The 21,950-nt window shown below is 41.7% G+C and overlaps 1 protein-coding gene across 6 annotated transcripts in view; it reads right to left on the bottom strand.

The window, feature by feature from the left end:
- Window positions 1-21,950, bottom strand: part of TP53INP1 (tumor protein p53 inducible nuclear protein 1) — a 49,261-nt gene that overhangs the window by 17,924 nt on the left and 9,387 nt on the right. For 4 of the 6 annotated variants that reach the window (XM_030216782.1, XM_030216769.1, XM_030216809.1 and 1 more), the window contains exons 2-3: window positions 7,744-8,002; window positions 2,979-3,312 (exon numbers count right to left, since the gene is read on the bottom strand). In XM_030216782.1, coding sequence (XP_030072642.1) covers window positions 2,979-3,312; window positions 7,744-7,852 — 443 coding nt within the window. In that variant the 5' untranslated portion in view covers window positions 7,853-8,002. The remainder of the gene's footprint in view (window positions 1-2,978; window positions 3,313-7,743; window positions 8,003-21,950) is intronic. The other 2 variants (XM_030216776.1, XM_030216800.1) reach the window with 1 other exon arrangement.

The raw sequence follows: 21,950 nt of genomic DNA, 5'->3' as shown, positions 1-21,950 counted from the left end.
TCACCCTTATTATTCTTACTGGCCATAGAACCACTAGCAATTAAGATACGCCAAAGCAAACAGATCCAGGGGCTACAAGTAGGAGGAAAAGAGATTCGACTAAATCTGTTTGCTGACGACATACTGTTATACCTGGCAAATGCTCCCGCACACTTAGAAAAAGCCCTACACATAGTTAACGAATTTGGAGCTATATCAGGCCTGCGAGTTAACTGCACCAAATCAGAGCTTCTTCCACTTTCTAACAAACAACACCATTTAGAGTTTGCAAAATTGCCCATACCACCGGTCAAACATCCAATGAGGTATCTGGGGATATATTTAAGCACGAATGGGGAGGTGATGTATAGAAAGAACATACTAGATCAAATAGAAAAAATAAAGCAAACATGCCTTAGATGGAAGGATCTCCCAGTGTCTCTTTTTGGTAGGGTGGCTCTGGCTAAGATGATATTACTCCCGAAGTTATTATATCCACTACAAACTATGCCCATATGGATCAAACGAAAGGATGAGCGGTTATTCAAATCTACCTTGAGCTCATTTATATGGCGCCAAAAAAGACCCCGCATAGCGTATAACACATTGATTAAAAGCAAGGAACAGGGTGGGGGGCTCAATCTGCCGGATCTAAGATTATACAATGTAGCAGCACTAATGCGCATAATATATGAAGGAATTATAGGTCAATCAAGTTTACACCGACAGCTTGGTGGGAGGGATGGTGTTCCCCGTATACATTTGTAAACTTATTACATGCACTACCCGGAGCAGGGACGAAGCTAAACTGGCAATTCACATTTCTTAGGCCACTACGCATGGCCTGGAGATGGTGGCGAACCAAACAGGCACGTAGCCCATATGTTTCCCCTTTCATGAAAATGGTTGGCTTGCTGGATTTCCCGGCGGGCATGGGACCGTCAGTATTTCAGACGTGGGCGAAGAAGGGATGTAGCACCATAGGCCACATGCTCAGTGGAGGGGAAGACACCTTTATGTCGTTCTCACAAGGAGCAATGGCAGATCCCCAATAATCAAATGCTACAATACATGCAAGTCAGACATTACTGGCAACACAAACGGGCACAGTATGGGGAGACATGGAAATATGGGGGTCTAGACGAAATGATGTCAGGAATGCCATCAACAGGGAATAGATTATCCAGCTGGTACAAAATGGTGAAAAAGACTGTACTACAGGAAGGGCTATCAGGAAATACCGCAAAATGGAACTCAGACCTGGGTACGCACTACTCACAGTCACAATTTGATCTCCTTTATGTCACATTATATGATATGGTTAAATCAGCAGATTGGCAAGAGACTCAGTACAAACTACTTCACAGAGCATACATTACACGAACGAAAGGGAAAGAGATGGACTTGTGGGACACAGATCAATGCCAGAGGTGTCATTCGGGGAGAGGAACATTTGTGCACTCATTTTTGGAATGCCCCGAAATGACCTTGTGGAACAAAGTATTCGAGACTCTCAACAAAGTGTTGCACAGAACAGTGGCGTGGTCATACCCGGCACTACTATTAGGTGATCAGGCAGGGGTTGACATATCCACAGAGGAGATTTCTGTACGTGTCAGTTCTAGCAGTTAAAAAGACCATTTTACAATTCTGGATATCAGAAATAGATGTCCCATATTTGGGTTGGGTGACGCGCATAACAGAAATAGCCCAGTATGAGTATTCAACCTATAAACGATCCCCAAAGCTAATTAATAGACAATATGCATCTCACTGGCACAAACTACTGGAGGAGGTAAAAACACATGAGAAGCAACTCACAGATGTTCAGGGGAAGGGGAGGGGGGGTTTAAGGGAAAGAATGAGTGTGAGTATGAGTGGAGGGACTGAGAGAATGGGAAGAAACGAAAGGATCTTCAGTAAGATTATGATAGTTTACAAATGTTTTGAGAGTTTGTTATATAAAGGAAAAGGCGATCCAAGATGAAGCTGTACATACTTAAAAAAGGGGGATGGTGATGTTATATACTATTACGGCTGATGTATGCCGCGAAGGATCAAGTACTGTTTAGCTATGTATTGTACGGTGTCATCTTGTGTTGCTGTTAATAAAGACAAAGTAAAAAAAAAAAAAAAGGAAGACAATGAAGTTTAGAAGATTTTAAGCAACTCAAAATTTGGATAAGCCAAAAGTTCGTCTGATAGCTGCATTCTGAACTGCAAATGATTGCAATAATCAAGTCTTGATAGTATTAATCTCATCTTAATCACTTGTTCATGACTGCAACAGGATCCTAAACACCCATAAAAATGTGTTTACTACAAATCAATCCTTTTTGGAAGCGAGACAGCATGCAAAAGATGGCTCAATTGGTCATTTAAACCTTTCCCCTCCTCCTTTCATCTCCCAGATGACATTTATTAACAGCTGTTTATATGTTACAGATTGAGACACAGGCATTTTTTTTTTAAACTTTTTAATTTGTTATAGGAGCTTAGCCGAGATTGGGTGGCAGAGCTGGTGGTGGGAGGCGGGGATAGTGCTGGCCAGACTTATACGGTCTGTGCCAGAGCCGGTGGTTGGGAGGTGGGGATAGTGCTGGGCAGACTTGTACGGTCTGTGCCCTGAAAATGACAGTTACAAATCAAGGTAAGATATACACAAAAACTAGCACATATGAGTTTGTCTTGTTGGGCAGACTGGATGGACCGTGCAGGTCTTTTTCTGCTGTCATCTACTATGTTACTATGTATGTATATGAAATTTTAGGAATTTGCTAGTGGATTTTATGTGATTGTGAATAAAATTAAATTACCTACAGGAAGATATAAGCTGGTAATTTATGTCACTGTTTAGTGTTTCAATTTGTGGTAGTTTAAGCCCAAGTTGATTTGCACAGTCCTGGAATGTCATCATTATAAACAAACCCTCATACTTTATAGTAAACTGAACACCTATAATTTCACCTGGAAAAATCAGTGCTATGTTGAGGACTTACCCAACTTGGCTTGGGCCAGAAAATTCACTACAGCTGTTTTCCTGTATGCTTTGGCAGGAATTGTGAACAGCATACACAGACATGCTAGGATGTTCAATAAGAAGATTCTCCATGGGACTTGTTTCCACCTTTAGAGTGGTTAATCCACCTGCAGTGAAGCATGGAGGAGGAGTAATGAACCAGCTCTCTTCCAATGGGCATGTGTCAATTCGGACAAAGCAGGAATCGCTCAAGCAATCCAGGGAGGTCGATGTGCAGGAGAAAATTTGAGAGCAGTCTGTGGATGTTGTCTTCTTGACATGTGTTTCTTCTTTTGAAAACTCAGTACAAGAATCTTAGCAGCATTATATGTGTTGTAAAGTTGGTGGTTGTTCCAGACAAAGAATGGCATCACCCGAAGCAGAACAGGCAACAAAGGGGGGGGGGGGGGGGGGGGGAGAGGAGGGGAAATAAAGAGAAAAATTGATATTTTGTGGATTTCACAAGCATATTCATGAGAAATTACAACGTTGTCAGAAAACTAAAATATAAATAACAGGAAGTCCAACAGAGCCTTTTATAGCAATATCTAACTCTAAAAATTAGAATAGCTCAAGTTATGGATAGAAGCTAATTCAATTACAAGTTTGTGATAAGTGTTTTGGATAGAAATTACCGTCCATGAAAGTAACGGTGGACATTAGACAATTATGTTAACTTGTTTGCAATAGCCCTGCAGTGAAGCACCACTCTGTTCAATGCAAAGCTCAGCATAAAGATTCTTTCTGGAGCACACAAGAGAGCCATTTTTCAACAAAACAAAAACAAACAAACAAACAAACCAACCAACCAACCCCACAGGAAGTTATTTTTAGAAGCCCTATTCATGATTTGGATGTACAGAAAAGTCTGAATTTAAACACAGATTGCATGTTTAAATCCAGATTTAACAACTTGGATTATACACGTCCAAATTGCCAAATAGGTGCTTATGGCAAGGTGCTGTGATCTGGGTTTGTTTTGGGCAAATATATACAGTGCACGTCAGATAAGCGCATGCTCTGTTTAACTGCATGCCGTACTTCGGTCGTGTTTTTGGCGCCATCAATTTCTATGGGGACAAACTTCAGTTTAGCGCACCACTGTGCAAGATTCACTTATATGCATGGTTTAAGACCACTCCTCTGCAGGAAAGACTCCGCATAAGTGCGCGCACGGAATATGGAAGCCAGTTGGCATGTGACAAAGGGGCCGTAAATTTGACGTCTCGTTGGTTAACTGTCAGAGGCAGAATAAGCAAAAGAATGTTGTTAGAGCGTACACCGGAGTCGTCCCGCAACTGTAAGACTAACACTGGCTGAACGAATAGAAGTTCTTAAAAAATTAGAAAACAAAGAAAGTCAAGCATCTATTGCTAAAGAATATGGTGTCAATCCCAGTCAAATTTCACATATCTTGAAGCAGAAAGACCAGCTTCTGGAAGACTGGCAAAACAATACAAAATCCACACCGGAAACAAAAACGGGCGGGAAACGCTGAGGAGGTAGAAGATGCTCTTCTTCAGTGGTTTTCTCAAATCAGGAGCAGACAGTTTCCTGTCAATGGTCCACTGCTTTTGGAGAAAGCTAATCAGCTAGCTGAAAGTCTTGGACTAACTGAATTCAAAGCCACTGTTGGATGGTTGGAAAGATGGAAGGAGAGGAACAACATAAAATTCAAGAAACAGCATGGTGAAAAAACAAGACGCTGATGACTTTGGTGATGAAAATTCGGTTGTTTCAGTTCTTCCTACCATCTTGAACGAGTTTGCACCTTGTGACATTTTCAATGCTGACGAAAACAGTCTCTACTGGCGAGCGATTCCTGATGGAACACTTGCATTCAAACAAGCCAAAACTAAAGGAAGTAAAACAAAGGACCGACTGATGATCCTCCTTTGCTGCAATATGGATGGGAGTGAGAAGTTGGAACCCCTCATCATTGGAAAGAGCAAACAGCCCCGTTGCTTCAAGAATGTTAAGCGACTTCCTGTGTCATACGAGGCTAACACAAATTCATGGATGACTGAGGAAATTTGGAAGCAGTGGCTAAAGAAGTTAGACACTAGAATGCGGGCACAAAAGCATCACATTTTGTTGCTTTGTGATAATTGTGCTGCACACAGTGATGAAGTCAGGCTGTCTAACGTCAAGGTGGTCTTCCTGCCACCAAACACTACCTCTCTGGTCCAACCTATGAATCAGGGCATAATAGCCAATTTCAAACAACATTATCGGGCTCTTGTGCTACGTCGTTTGATGAGCATTATGGATGACCAGACTGGCAAGGATAAATGTGCTGTTGAACTGGCTTGTAATCTATCACTGTTGGATTCCCTACATATGCAGAAAGAAGCCTGGAATCATGTTACACAGGCAACCATTGTGAACTGCTACAAGTGGGCAAGCTGTGTTAGGGATGTGGAGAGGGACGAAACAGATGCAGCTGCTGCAAATGCGTCAGATGTGAACAGGCTATTGACATCCCAGCCGTGTTACTGAAGAGGAGTTTCATCACTGTGCAGCTGTTGATTACGATCTACAAACAGCTGACGACAGCACTGATGTGGAGATATGTGCCTACACGCAGGCAACGGCTGATGAAACAGATGATGAAATGAGCAGCGAGGTACATGCTGACGAAATTCAACAACCTCCTGTCACTTTTGCAAGAGCGCTGGAGAGTCTCAACACTGTGCAGGCCTATCTGGAAGCCACTGGATGTCAGTGCTATGACAGTTTTTACCATCTGGCAGACATAGTCTATGGAACTCACAGACACAAGAGTGTACAGAGGACTATGACTGATTACTTCAAGTAAGCCTAACGTCAGTTAACGGAGACTGTATACTGTATGTATAATAAACAGTACTGTACATATGTTTATCAGATGTCAAGCTTCTTTTTTGGGTCACAACGGTTATGTGCATGCTCCAGTTAACTGCATGTATTTCTTTGGTCCCAGACCCTTGCACTTAAGCGGATTGCACCATACTTGTATTTTCCATTTCAGAAAGGGGCATGCACGTTAACGCTGGGATTTCCAGATGCTCCCAGAGTCATCCAAGTTATGTGAAAGTACTTGTTTTGTGCAGCATTCTACCGGAGGGATTAGGTGATAATACCCCTTACTCCATTTTGTCATGCCCCCCTCCCCTTCCTTCCCCCAAAAGCAATGCCGGCAAAGGATATTAGGCTCTGTGACAGTTTGGGAAAACAGTAGTGTAAATTTCTAAAATGCAGACATACATACGTTGCCATGTTGGTCCCATTGATATTTTAGACAGACACAAATGTATGCGCCCATCGCCTGTAGTGGGCGCATAATTGTCCATTCCTGCATATAATTTTAGAAGAGGCTCTACGCTGGTAGAGCCTTTTCTGAAATATTAGCGGAAATTTAACATCCCAACTTGGGCATCTCATTTTCTCTTTTGACTATCTAAAAACACATGTTTTATCTATATTCATTTAGCATGCTTTATTTGAAAAATCAAACTGCTCATGCAGGAAACCTATGCAACTGCAATACTTTTGTGAAAATGCTTCTCTAAAATTTCCTGCATTAAAATTACAACTTAGTTCGTGAATGAAACTGTGGTTGCCGAATTAGCAGCTTTTCTGATTTATTTCCAAGAACAAAAATATTCTAGTCACTATATCACATGGGCATCAATAAACTGGCATCTAGCTCACAAGTCATCACTACTTTAGAACACAGAAACAAGTGGCTAGAAGGTTACACCACCTGCAAGTTTGAACCAGAAGACAACAGCAACTGTAGTCTTGTACTGCTCCCTAATCTAGAGAAGAGGCTAGAGGGGCAAGAATAAAAAAAAATAAAAAAAATTAAAAAAACACAGAGAAAAGCAAAAAAAAAAAAGTAGTATAATGCCTCAGAGACAATGCTGTATGCCATGAAGAATCTCTCTAGTTCAGGCTTTCCATATTCTGGGTCAGGAAGTTGGGAAGTCATGTCTTTAAGGGTGACACCTGGTGGCCAAAGTTAGAATCTATGATACAGGGTTCTGGAAGGAGCCCAGAAATATGACTCCTGGTCTCTGAACTGCTGCCCTCAACATCAGACTAGGAATAGTTGGAGACGTCTAGGACAATAGAGAGTAGATCCCCAAGTAGTTTGTCTGTCGTAATTAGATTGTAAGCTGTCGAGAAGGACTGTCTTTTTATGTTCAGGGTATAGCGCTGCATATGTCTAGTAGCACTATAGAAATGATAGTAGTAGTAGTATGATCATGGTGCTAGAACCCAAGCAATGATTCTGGCTGAGTTGAGACAAAGGGAAAAACCAAACCAAAAAAACCCAGCAACACAATCAAACTAGCAAAAAAATAAGAGAAATCTAGAGGTAGCAAACTTAGAAGGAAAGACGTATTTGCCCTAGTTCCTATAAGACAGTGGTGTACCAAGGGGGGGGGGGGGCGCGGTCCGCCCCGGGTGTACGCCGCTGGGGGGGGGGGGGGGGGGGCCGCGCGCCATCAGCTTCGTTCGTTTCCATGCTCCCTCTGCCCCGGAACAGGAAGTAACCTGTTCCGGGGCAGAGGGAGCATGGAAACGAACGAAGCTGATGGCGCGCGGCACCCCCCCCCAGCGGCGTGCACCCGGGGGTGGGGCGCATCAGCGATCTGCCCCAGGTGTCAGCCCCCCTAGGAACGCCACTGCTATAAGAACAAAAATTACAATACATTTTTCACTTCTGTTTATTTGGAAGTTAAACCTCAAATACTTACTTATAAAGTCAACAAGAATCCACTCATCATCTTCTTTTTCACTAAATTCAAGGTCCTGGTTACAAGCATCATTGACTTCCTCTGCAAGCATGTTAAGCTTCTGGAGCATTCTTAAGGCGAAAAAATAATTTTGGCTAATCACTGCTTATGTCCTGTTTCAGTAACCAACCGTCACACATAAGAAAGTAAAGTGCACAGACACTTTCAGCTCTGGTTTGTTACGTTCATTTTCTGTAAAACAAAATAAATATCGAAAGCCCTGCAAGGAAAAATAAAAAAAAAAGTGAATAGTTTTAATAATTGTCACCATGTGTCATTAGATGTACACAGCATTTTACACATACACACACTTGGAGGTCCTTTTACTAAGCTACATTATAAAGTGGCCTTAGCGTGCCCTTACGCAGGTTTTTTCCTATGTGCCAAGGCCACGTTTACAACCGTAAAATGGCCAATTCTACCATTTTTTTGCATCAGTGACCATGTACTTATGTTGCCATTAGCGTGCAGCCATTAAAAAAAAATATGCCTTGTGAATGTGAAAATCTTCAACCAAAACACTTCAAATTTCAATTTCTCATTATCTCAGCAGATGACATGGACAGATGGTTCAAACAGCAAGAACAAGACACCTGTACGCCTATTTGTACACAAATTTATAGTGTTCCCTGAAGCAGCTAACAGCGAAACACAGTCTGTGTCGGAACCCTCCAGCCTCGTTTCAAAGATAAGTGTCCATGCCATCTGCTGAGGTACTGAGATGCAAGTGGTTAGAGCACCGGTCTGGTAATCCAGAGGTGGCTGGTTCAAATCCCACTGCTGCTCCTTGTGATCTTGGGCAAGTCACTTAACCCTCCATTGCCTCAGGTATAAAAATTAGATTGTGACCCCTCCTGCGACAGAGAAATATCCAGTGTACCTGACTGCAACTCACCTTGAGCAACTACTGAAAAAGGTGTGAGCAAAATCTAAATAAATAAATTGAAGACATATGTTTCTATAAGACAAACTTTCAAATGCAATGATTGAGAAAGCAAAGAGTTTTCCACTTAGTTAGTGAACCCATGCTGGTCTCTTTGGCACATTTTGAACATGATAACATTTTTGTATAAAAGTCTTGTATTTTGTGGATATTTATTTTCCTGCTGTAGGTTTATTTTTGGTTGGCATTAAGAAAAAAAAAAAAAAGTTAGCACTTGAGTACTTACCGACACCTATTTTGTGGGTGGTAAGGGCTCACGCACTAATCCTGTGCTAATTAGTTAAGCTGCACCAACTGATTAGCAAAGAAATGCCCACTCTCCGCTCCCAGGCACTCCCTGTCTGCGATAAATTAAAAAGATTTTTTGTGCGCAGTTTGCACGCAAAGATCAAGAAACTACCACAGGATGGCAGAGCATGCTCTGCGGTAAGCTATTTCATGCTACAGTAAGTGCATGCTAGTGCTTACCACAGCTTAGTAAAAGGACCCCTTAGGAAGCTGTGAAAACAAACTTCTAAAGGCCAAAGACACTGGTGCAAAAGTTGTACAAATTCGAATCCAAACATAAAATGAAAAACTAAAACATTAATTGCTATTGATTCATGACCTTCTCCAATGATCAAAGCTGGCATAGCTTAGATAAGAGTTTAAGCTTTCTGCTAATGTGCTCTTAAAGATGAGAGCAATTCATTTGCTTCACTGAATTTGTCCTCAGCTTCTCTATCAAAGACCAGCAACAAAGACATCAATTTAAATGTTTAAGTAAGCTTCTTATAAGTTTCCCAACCACAAATTCAGGACCATCAAAAAGTAGTGTACACAGAAGAATAAAGCACAAACCAAGCGTAATGTTCATACCATTAAATACAAGATATTTACTGCAGGGCTGAATTTTATGCCATGAACCCCGAGGTTAATGATAAGTAGTAGTAGGTTAGAATGTTACCAGGCAGGCTGGATGGGCCATGCCTATGCTGTCATTTACTGTTACACCCTTATACATTTTTCACACACTTATTTTGAATTATATTTTGTTTAGACAGCACAATTAAAATAAGATTGAAGCACATATTGGGCTAGATTCTATAGATCATGCCTAAAAAGTCATTGTTTTTTTTTTTTTTTTTTAAATATCTTTATTGTTCCATGGATTCAGTTACAGGCATCAGGAACAACATCAATACAAAAACCAACCATGTCCTGACAACTCTGCCAACAATCTACTGAATTCCATGTTTTATTCTCTTTCTTTCTTCCCCCCCCCCCCCCTCTATCCCTTATCACTTAGTCAGCACACAGACTTAGTTAGTCATGCTCTTATTCAGACATCATGAGCAAGGCACGTGTTCTCCCCCACAAATCACGGTATTGACGGGCACCCAGAGAGGTCACAAATTTATATCTCATAGCCACCCAGTGAGCCATCTCAAGCATACTATGCTTCCAAGCTGCTAGGGCCGGGGGCTCTCTTTGCACCCACTGTTTCAACACACATCTTTTAAGCAAGATCATGGCTAATAATACAAATTTACAGTGTGGGACCCTCAACCCCTGCTCCGTTAAGGGCCTGCCCACAACCCATTAACTTAATTGAATATTGCCACTCCACTGACCACTGTAATATCTCTTCTAGGGTTTCTATCGCCCCAGACCATAGTTCCTGCAGGGTTGGGCATTCCATAAAAGAGTGCAAAAAGGTGCCCCCCCACACACACTTGTCACATGTGTCACTATCCCACATCCCCAGGGCTTTCCCCCTGACTTTAGTGATAAGTAACCTGTAAAGAATTCTATACTGTGTGTCTTGCAAGGACGCATTCGGGGTGAGCCTCCGCAGGCCTCAGAAAACTGCACTCAATCTCTCCACCTACACCTCTTCTACAATATCCTTACTCCATGCTGCCGCTAGCGATATTAAGTGGGGCGCCTGCAGTTGCTCCCTGATCAGTTGACACCAGCCGGTCAACCTAGTATGAGGCGGGGTCATCTGCATAAAAGTGTGATCAAGCTGTGTAAATCGCACTATAGCCTTGCTCTGACGCTCCACACTCAGTATGTAATCTCGTGTCTGTAGGTATGCAAAGAAGTGAGAGCCAGGGATCTGTAATTCACTGCACACCGTGGCGAACGTGGGAAAGACATCTTCCCCCTCCCTCTGGAACTGGCCTATAAATCTGCAGCCTTTATCCCTCCATTTGCAGAAGATTGACCTTCCCATTCCCGCCGGGAAAGCCATATTTCCCACCAGCGGTAGAAACGGGCTTACCCCCACTTTAACTCTCGCCTGTCCTCTCCACCATCTCCAAGCCCATTGAAGAGCTGCTACATAGGGGTTATCCACTTTCTTTCTTGTCCCCTGTACTGCCCAGGACTCTAAAACCGTAAAAGGATCGTTTGGCCTGCACCAGCTCTCCCAGAAACCCGAGGGGGCAAAAAAAACCCTTCTCCGTGATCAATTCATGTATCCACCGCATCAATGCCGCTGCGGAATTTGTTTTTGTAGCCTTTGTAGGCATTTTGTGATTGTAGTACTATAATTAGGCTACATAAGTAATGCCATACTGGGAAAAGACCAAAGGCCCATCGAGCCCAGCATCCTGTCCCCGACAGCGGCCAATCCAGGTCAAGGGCACCTGTCAAGCTACCCAAACGTACAAATATTTTGTACAAGTTATTCCCGAAATTGTGGATTTTTCCCAAGTCCATTTAGTAGCGGTCTATGGACTTGTCCTTTAGGAAACAGTCCAACCCCTTTTTAAACTCTGCCAAGCTAACCGCCTTCACTACGTTCTCCGGCAACAAATTCCAGAGTTTAATTATGCGTTGGGTGACGAAAAAAAGTTTCTCCTATTTGTTTTAAATTTACTACACTGTAGTTTCATCGCATGCCCCCTAGTCCTAGTATTTTTGGAAAGCGTGAACAGACGCTTCACATCCACCTGTTCCACTCCACTCATTATTTCACATACCTCTATCATGTCTCCCCTCAGCCGTCTCTTCTCCAAGGTGAAAAGCCCTAACCTCCTTAGTCTTTCCTCATAGGGAAGTCGTCCCATCCCCGCTATCATTTTTGTCACCCTTCGCTGCACCTTTTCCAGTTCTACTATATCTTTCTTGAGATGCGGCGACCAGAATTGAACACAATACTCAAGGTGCGGTCGCACCATGGAGCGATACAATGGCATTATAATATCCTCACCATCTGTTCTCCATACCTTTCCTAATAATACCCAACATTCTATTCGCTTTCCTAGCTGCAGCAGCACACTGAGCAGAAGGTTTCTGTGTATTATCGACGACGACACCTAGATCCCTTTCTTGGTCCGTAACTCCTAACATGGAACCTTGCATGATGTAGCTATAATTCGGGTTCTTTTTTCCCACATGCATCACCTTGCACTTGTTCACATTAAACGTCATCTGTCATTTAGTCGCCCAGTCTCGTAAGGTCCTTCTGTAATTTTTCACAATCCTCTTGCGAGTTAATGACTTTGAATAACTTTGTGTCATCAGCAAATTTAATTACCTCGCTGGTTACTCCCATCTCTAAATCATGTATAAATATATTAAAAGCAGCAGTCCTAGCACTAACTACCCTTCTCCACTATGAATACTGCCCATTTAACCCCACTCTCTGTTTCCTATCCTTCAATCAGTTTTTAATCCACAATAGGACATTTCCTCCTATCCCACGACCCTCCAATTTCCTCTGTAGCCTTTCATGAGGTACCTTATCAAACGTCTTTTGAAAATCCAGATACACAATATCAACCGGCTCCCCTTTGTCCACGTTTGTTTACTCCTTCAATGAATTGAAGCAAATTGGTCAGACAAGATTTCCCCACACTAAAGCCGTGCTGACTTGGTTTCAGTAATCCATGTCCTTGGATGGGCTCTGTAATTTTGAATAGTCTCTACCATTTTCCCCGGCACTGACGTCAGACTCACCAGTCTATAATTTCCTGGATCTCCCCTGGAACCTTTTTTTAAAAAATTGGTGTTACATTGGCCCAGTGGCGTAGCCAGACAGCCAATTTTGGCCAGGCCCCAGAACAAAGTGGGTGGGCCAACATTTTATCACTGCCCCTCCACCAACCTAAAAACCCTAATTTAGTTTCCAGCACCCCACTCTAATTAAAACAAACCCCTAATTTAATTTCCACCTGGTTTCAGTTAAATCTTGGATCCCCTGGATCCCTTCAAGTAAAACAAAACCCTAACTTAATTTCCGCACCCTACCAAAGTAAATGAAGTACCTGTGCTGGCAGGGATCCCCAAGCCCTGCCAGCTGAAGACCTTCTTCCTGCTGAATAAACTTCTCGGGTGGCTGCCGGGCAGTTATAAACTCTATATTTTGTGCTCATTTTTCTACACAGTTACATACAATAGAGATGGTCAAATTCAGTGAGGATATCCTTTTTCCTGATGGGTTCATCTTTAAAAAAAAAAAAAAAAAAAAACCCCCCGGTGAAACACCTCGCGTCTGCTCTGCTGTAAAGTAAGCAGCAAATCGCTTCGTTGCGTCGGCCCTTCAATCACTGTGTCCCGCCCTCGCGGAAATAGGAAGTTACATCAGAGGGCGGGACACAGTGATTGAAGGGCTGACGCGACAAAGCGATTTGCTGCTTACTTTACAGCAGAGCAGATGCGAGGCATTTCACTGAGGTTTTTTTTTTTTGTTTTTTTTTTAAGGCTGGGTGGCAGAAGAGGGTTGTCTGCTCGTCGATTGAGCTGGTAGGCAGGTGGTGAGTGCTGACACCCGGGGCGTGGCGGACGTTGGCTGGGCGGGCCTGGAGGCAAAGTGGCTGGGCCTGGGCCCGTCCACACCCGCCCGTGGCTACGCCCTTGCATTGGCCACCCTCCTCCAATCTTCCGGTACCACGCCCGATTTTAAGGATAAATTGCATATCACTAACAGAAGTTTTTTTTCAGTTCTATCAGTACTCTAGGATGTATACCATCCAGTCCAGGAGATTTGCTACTCTTCAGTTTGCTGAACTGCCCTATTACATCCTCCAGGTTTACTGTGAATTCAGTAAGTTTCTCTGACTCGTCCACTTGAAATACCATTTCCGACCTCGGTTGTATAATTTTAAAGAATTTATCTAATTTAAAAAAACACACCACACTCACACACAATGTCCTGGAGCAGCCAGCTGAGTGATTAAGATTTAAACTTTTTTTTTTTTTTTGGTACAGCCTAATTAGTTTGGGGTGCTTTGTTTCTAAGGGCCCTGTTTACTAAGGCACGTTAGCGTTTTTAACACACCTATAATTAGTACATGCACAAATCGTGTAGGTGCGTACAGTTAACATGCGCTAAAAATGCTAACGCACCTATAATGTGGCTTAGTAAACAGGGCCATAAATATTTAGTGTGTGTTTTGAAGGACAATACTAGATAGCCAATTTGAATTTTATGCTGTCTAGGAGACAGAAATGCACCCATATTTGTCCATTTATGAGTACATGTGTATACACGTATATGGCTGCATGTTTTTTAGCAGTTGGAGTGATACTGTGGTTAGGATAAGAGAGGTTCTATAAATTTTCTGAAAAGTAAATGGTGTTAAGTACGTTTTGGATAAATGTTTTTGACATGGGTTAAATTAGTTTTGGATTTTTTTTTTTTTTAACTTGTGTGTTTTTCTCCTTTTTTCTTTTAGGGTCAGATGCCTGTACCATTTGTAGTATGTTGTTCATAATGATCAGAAGACCAGGTACTCAATATCAGTAGATGGAATGAGCCCCTGATACAAAGCTTTCTTGCAGCCCAACATGCCTGTATCAAAGGGCTGCTGGACACTGGTCTGAAGAGATTTTTGAATTTTTACAATAAATTCTTTTTAATCTGTTATTCGTATGTAAATAAAGTCAGTACTTTAGTGTTGCTACTTAGACATTGCTTTTTTGTTTGGGATTAGATAAGTATCCACCAACTTTGCCCAGCAGGATGGTGCAGTTTTTGACCACTTTTGGCCAAAGATAGTGTGGCCTGTAGTATAGTGTTCAAGTCTTGCCACAGATTATTTTTTAAACTGGGATTCAGGACTGAGCCATTTGGTGTGGCGGGGGGGGAAGATTTGCTTTCATCTTGCTGAGCCACTCCCATTGTTGCTTTTACTTTGTGCTTACTTATCTTGCTGGAAAGTAAATTTTCTCCACAATCCCAGATGTAGGGCAGACAAACTGCCTGTACTTTACACAATTACACAGTTTGGAGAGCCCTTTGTGGGGTACCATAGAGTTCTCCTTTATCACCCAGATTTTTTTTTTTTGTTACATTTGTACCCCACCCTTTCCCACTCATGGCAGGCTCAATGCGGCTTACATATTGTATACAAGTACTTATTTGTACCTTGGGCAATGGAGGGTTAAGTGACTTGCCCAGAGTCACAAGGAGCTGCCTGTGCCTGAAGTGGGAATTGAGTTCCTCAGGACCAAAGGCCACCACCCTAACCACTAGGCCACTCCTCCACTTGTTTAATTATCTTCTTGCAGTCTTTGTAAGATATTATAGAACAAGCTAAACTGCATTTTTTGGTATATGCTGATGACATTTCAGTCCTTTGTCCTGAATTTGATAACTGGTCTAAAACTCTTGACAAAATAACTAGTTGTTTCAATTTAATTGAGCACTGGACCACATCACACCAATTGAAACTAAATAAAGAGAAGACCAAGCTTTTATGGTTGGGGGTCTTTGAATCACCCTTTTTTCAAATCAATCATTTAAAATTGGAGCGGATGTGTTTTCTTTTGAAAAATCATCTCAGATATTTGGGGGGGGGGGGGGGTAGAGGTGGATAGTACTATTACTTTAAGACCTCATAAATTCTGTTGTAAAGAAGTGTTTCTTCTTGTTAAAGAGGCTTATAAAGAAATATTTTGATCCTTCTACGTTTCGATTAATAGTTCAATCTATGATATTGTCAAGGATCGACAATTGTAATTCAGTTTTGGTAGGCTGTACTAAGGCTTCATTAAAAGCCTTCAGATAGTGCAAAATACGGCAATTAGATTGAGAGTGATTCAATATCCCCTTGCATCTTAAAGTTGCATTGGAACCGAGTTCAATTCCCACTGCAGCTCCTTGTGACTCTGAGCAAGTCACTTACCCCTCCATTGCCCCAGGTACAAAAATAAGTACCTGAATATATGTAAACCGCTTTGAATGTAGTTGCAAAAACCTCAGAAAGGCGGTATATCAAGTCCCATTTCCCTTTCCCTATTGAAGAGAGAATATGTTTTAAACTTGGGATTATGGTTTTGAAAATGCTTTGGTACAGTTCCATCTTATTTAGGAGAGATATTTAGCATCTTTATGAGTGGTAAATCTGAACAGTTACACAATCAGGTTCTTCTAAGTTAACCTTCGGTATGTAAAACTTAAGTATGTTAGATTTGTATCTATTTTATTATTTATATTTTGCTCACACCTTTTTTAGTAGATACACTATTTCTCTGTCCCTGGAGGACTCACAATCTAATTTTGTACCTGAAGGAATAGAAAAGCAGTAAGATTTGAACCCGCCACCTCTGGATGTCAAGACTGGTGCTCTAACCACTAGGCTACTCCACTTTTATACCAAGCAGTTGTTTTGTGGAAAGCTTCCCCTAGAGCTCCGAGTAATTACAGATTACCTAATGTTTCGGAAGCTACTGAAGACTTTTCTATTTAGAAAATTAATCTGTTCCGATTTTTAATAAAATCTTTACAAAAGTTTGTTAAATGAATTGTTGTTTATTATGGAGGAGTGGCCTAGTGGTTAGCGCACCGGTTTTGCAATCCAGAGGTGGCCGGTTCAAATCCCGCTGCTGCTCCTTGTGATCTTGGGCAAGTCACTTAACCCTCCATTGCCTCAGGTACAAACAGATTGTGAGCCCTCCTGGAGCAGAGAAATAGTGTATCTACTAAAAAAGGTGTGAGCAAAATATAAATAAATAATACCTGAATGTAAAGAGTACCTGAATGTAATTCATCTTAAGCTACTACTGAAAAAGGTGTGAGCAAAATCTAAATAAATAATGACATATTATAATATTATGTAATGTTGAATGGTTGGTTCAATTCTTTTACTTACAGTTACCTGCAGTGAACTATAAAATGTTATTCACAGGTTATAAGACCAGTACAATGTAATGTAAATGAGTGGCTGGAGCTCTGTACAGAATTATGAATTTGCGCAAAACCAAAGAAATTACCTCTAAATTACCACGAAAGGAAAAGGAACGGGCCAGAGCAGGAGAAACTAAAACGGAGGAGGATGATCTCATGTGGTCGCAAACAGCAAGCTTGGTCTGGGCTGCCAAAATCGCTGCAGAAGTAAAGGCGGCGACTGAAGCCTCTTATGGACAAAAAACTGTAGATAAATTGGAGTCTGTGGATAACCATTTAGAGACCTTGTGCCATGAATTTTTTTCTTTTTTTAACTTACCAACAGCATCTTGCTCATGTAGAAGATCAGGTCCAACAGTATGATACCAAGCAACAGGAAAAGCAATAAAAATAACAGAATTAGAGGAAAAAATTTGATGACCTAGAAAACCAATCACAGAGAGCAAATTTATAGTTGGTTGGGCTCCCAGAATCCATCTCTGAAACGGAACAGAGAATTTTTGGAAAAATGGCTACCTCCGTCTTTAAAGTTACAATCCTCTGCAGGCCCGCTTTGAATACAGCGTGTGCACAGACTGGGCCTGGTCCAACCAATAGCTGACAAACCTCAAATAATCATCTTTAAGTTACTCAGTTATGCCCATAAAGAAGTTCTATGGGTGACAGGTCTACCCGCTCTTTGCAATACGATATTAAAAAAAAAAAAATCCTGTGTTTTCAGTTGGCTGCAATATCATTTCTATAGCACTACTAGATGTACGCAGCTCTGTACACACTAAATGCAGGTACTTTCTCTGTCCCTAGAGGGCTCCAATCTAAGGGGTTTATTTGTACCTAGGACAATGGAGGATTGAGTGACTTGCCCAAAGTCACAAGGAGCTGCAGTGGGAATCAAACCCAGTTTGACAGGCTCAAAGCCCACAGCACTAACCATTAGGCTACTCCTCCACTGAAGAGGAAAGAATGTTACAGCATGCTCCCTCCTGCGCAAGGAGAAAAAAAAAAAAGGTACCATCAACGCTGTTATATCCAGTGTGTTTATGGGTTCACATGAAAGACTCACTTTTTCAAAGGCAGAAGACGCCATGCAATTTGCTCACGGCCTGCCTGACCTGCAACCAGCGATGTATCCATTAATCAAAAGGGAAGCTGAGTGACCATGGATCATCTCAACCTCAGAGATTATAATGTGTGCCCCGATCTGGGATTCCAATTAGAACCCATCCAGTCTGCACTTCCTCAGTAACCACTAACTCTTCCTTTCCTACGGGACCCCACCTGCCTGTTCCACGCTTTCTTAAATTCTGACCCAGTCCTCGTCTCCACGACCTCCACGGGGAGGCCATTCCATGCATCCACCACCCTTTCTGTGGAGTATTTTCCAGATTCCTCCAAAGTCTACTTCATCGTATGCTCTCTCATTCCAAAGTTTTCCTTCATTTGAAAAAGGATTACCTCCTGTATATTAACGCTATACATGTTGAGGTTCCTAAGCCTGTCCCTATATGTTTTATGGCCGAGACTGCTTACCAATTTTGTAGCCACCCTCTGGACCAACTCCATCTCGTTTATATCCTTCTGTAGATGTGGTCTCCAGAACTGCACACAGTACTCTAAATGGGGTCTTACCAGAGACTTATACAAGAGCACTATCACGTCGGCCCTTCAATCACTGTGTCCCGCCCTCGCGGAAATAGGAAGTTACATCAGAGGGCGGGACACAGTGATTGAAGGGCTGACGCGACAAAGCGATTTGCTGCTTACTTTACAGCAGAGCAGACGCGAGGTGTTTCACCGGGGGGTTTTTTTTTTTTTTTTTTTTAAGGCTGGGTGGCAGAAGAGGGTTGTCTGCTCGTCGATTGAGCTGGTAGGCAGGTGGTGAGTGCTGACACCCGGGGCGTGGCGGACGTTGGCTGGGCGGGCCTGGAGGCAAAGTGGCTGGGCCTGGGCCCGTCCACACCCGCCCGTGGCTACGCCCTTGCATTGGCCACCCTCCTCCAATCTTCCGGTACCACGCCCGATTTTAAGGATAAATTGCATATCACTAACAGAAGTTTTTTTTCAGTTCTATCAGTACTCTAGGATGTATACCATCCAGTCCAGGAGATTTGCTACTCTTCAGTTTGCTGAACTGCCCTATTACATCCTCCAGGTTTACTGTGAATTCAGTAAGTTTCTCTGACTCGTCCACTTGAAATACCATTTCCGACCTCGGTTGTATAATTTTAAAGAATTTATCTAATTTAAAAAAACACACCACACTCACACACAATGTCCTGGAGCAGCCAGCTGAGTGATTAGATTTAAACTTTTTTTTTTTTTTGGTACAGCCTAATTAGTTTGGGGTGCTTTGTTTCTAAGGGCCCTGTTTACTAAGGCACGTTAGCGTTTTTAACACACCTATAATTAGTACATGCACAAATCGTGTAGGTGCGTACAGTTAACATGCGCTAAAAATGCTAACGCACCTATAATGTGGCTTAGTAAACAGGGCCATAAATATTTAGTGTGTGTTTTGAAGGACAATACTAGATAGCCAATTTGAATTTTATGCTGTCTAGGAGACAGAAATGCACCCATATTTGTCCATTTATGAGTACATGTGTATACACGTATATGGCTGCATGTTTTTTTAGCAGTTGGAGTGATACTGTGGTTAGGATAAGAGAGGTTCTATAAATTTTCTGAAAAGTAAATGGTGTTAAGTACGTTTTGGATAAATGTTTTTGACATGGGTTAAATTAGTTTTGGATTTTTTTTTTTTTTAACTTGTGTGTTTTTCTCCTTTTTTCTTTTAGGGTCAGATGCCTGTACCATTTGTAGTATGTTGTTCATAATGATCAGAAGACCAGGTACTCAATATCAGTAGATGGAATGAGCCCCTGATACAAAGCTTTCTTGCAGCCCAACATGCCTGTATCAAAGGGCTGCTGGACACTGGTCTGAAGAGATTTTTGAATTTTTACAATAAATTCTTTTTAATCTGTTATTCGTATGTAAATAAAGTCAGTACTTTAGTGTTGCTACTTAGACATTGCTTTTTTGTTTGGGATTAGATAAGTATCCACCAACTTTGCCCAGCAGGATGGTGCAGTTTTTGACCACTTTTGGCCAAAGATAGTGTGGCCTGTAGTATAGTGTTCAAGTCTTGCCACAGATTATTTTTTAAACTGGGATTCAGGACTGAGCCATTTGGTGTGGCGGGGGGGGAAGATTTGCTTTCATCTTGCTGAGCCACTCCCATTGTTGCTTTTACTTTGTGCTTACTTATCTTGCTGGAAAGTAAATTTTCTCCACAATCCCAGATGTAGGGCAGACAAACTGCCTGTACTTTACACAATTACACAGTTTGGAGAGCCCTTTGTGGGGTACCATAGAGTTCTCCTTTATCACCCAGATTTTTTTTTTTGTTACATTTGTACCCCACCCTTTCCCACTCATGGCAGGCTCAATGCGGCTTACATATTGTATACAAGTACTTATTTGTACCTTGGGCAATGGAGGGTTAAGTGACTTGCCCAGAGTCACAAGGAGCTGCCTGTGCCTGAAGTGGGAATTGAGTTCCTCAGGACCAAAGGCCACCACCCTAACCACTAGGCCACTCCTCCACTTGTTTAATTATCTTCTTGCAGTCTTTGTAAGATATTATAGAACAAGCTAAACTGCATTTTTTGGTATATGCTGATGACATTTCAGTCCTTTGTCCTGAATTTGATAACTGGTCTAAAACTCTTGACAAAATAACTAGTTGTTTCAATTTAATTGAGCACTGGACCACATCACACCAATTGAAACTAAATAAAGAGAAGACCAAGCTTTTATGGTTGGGGGTCTTTGAATCACCCTTTTTTTCAAATCAATCATTTAAAATTGGAGCGGATGTGTTTTCTTTTGAAAAATCATCTCAGATATTTGGGGGGGGGGGGGGGGTAGAGGTGGATAGTACTATTACTTTAAGACCTCATAAATTCTGTTGTAAAGAAGTGTTTCTTCTTGTTAAAGAGGCTTATAAAGAAATATTTTGATCCTTCTACGTTTCGATTAATAGTTCAATCTATGATATTGTCAAGGATCGACAATTGTAATTCAGTTTTGGTAGGCTGTACTAAGGCTTCATTAAAAAGCCTTCAGATAGTGCAAATACGGCAATTAGATTGAGAGTGATTCAATATCCCCTTGCATCTTAAAGTTGCATTGGAACCGAGTTCAATTCCCACTGCAGCTCCTTGTGACTCTGAGCAAGTCACTTACCCCTCCATTGCCCCAGGTACAAAAATAAGTACCTGAATATATGTAAACCGCTTTGAATGTAGTTGCAAAAACCTCAGAAAGGCGGTATATCAAGTCCCATTTCCCTTTCCCTATTGAAGAGAGAATATGTTTTAAACTTGGGATTATGGTTTTGAAAATGCTTTGGTACAGTTCCATCTTATTTAGGAGAGATATTTAGCATCTTTATGAGTGGTAAATCTGAACAGTTACACAATCAGGTTCTTCTAAGTTAACCTTCGGTATGTAAAACTTAAGTATGTTAGATTTGTATCTATTTTATTATTTATATTTTGCTCACACCTTTTTAGTAGATACACTATTTCTCTGTCCCTGGAGGACTCACAATCTAATTTTGTACCTGAAGGAATAGAAAAGCAGTAAGATTTGAACCCGCCACCTCTGGATGTCAAGACTGGTGCTCTAACCACTAGGCTACTCCACTTTTATACCAAGCAGTTGTTTTGTGGAAAGCTTCCCCTAGAGCTCCGAGTAATTACAGATTACCTAATGTTTCGGAAGCTACTGAAGACTTTTCTATTTAGAAAATTAATCTGTTCCGATTTTTAATAAAATCTTTACAAAAGTTTGTTAAATGAATTGTTGTTTATTATGGAGGAGTGGCCTAGTGGTTAGCGCACCGGTTTTGCAATCCAGAGGTGGCCGGTTCAAATCCCGCTGCTGCTCCTTGTGATCTTGGGCAAGTCACTTAACCCTCCATTGCCTCAGGTACAAACAGATTGTGAGCCCTCCTGGAGCAGAGAAATAGTGTATCTACTAAAAAAGGTGTGAGCAAAATATAAATAAATAATACCTGAATGTAAAGAGTACCTGAAT

The sequence above is a fragment of the Microcaecilia unicolor genome, chromosome 1 (genome assembly GCF_901765095.1).
Source record: "Microcaecilia unicolor chromosome 1, aMicUni1.1, whole genome shotgun sequence".
NCBI lineage: Eukaryota > Metazoa > Chordata > Amphibia > Gymnophiona > Siphonopidae > Microcaecilia > Microcaecilia unicolor.
The sequence above is the reverse complement of the archived record's forward strand: the minus strand, read 5'-3'. Positions and strand labels throughout refer to the sequence as shown.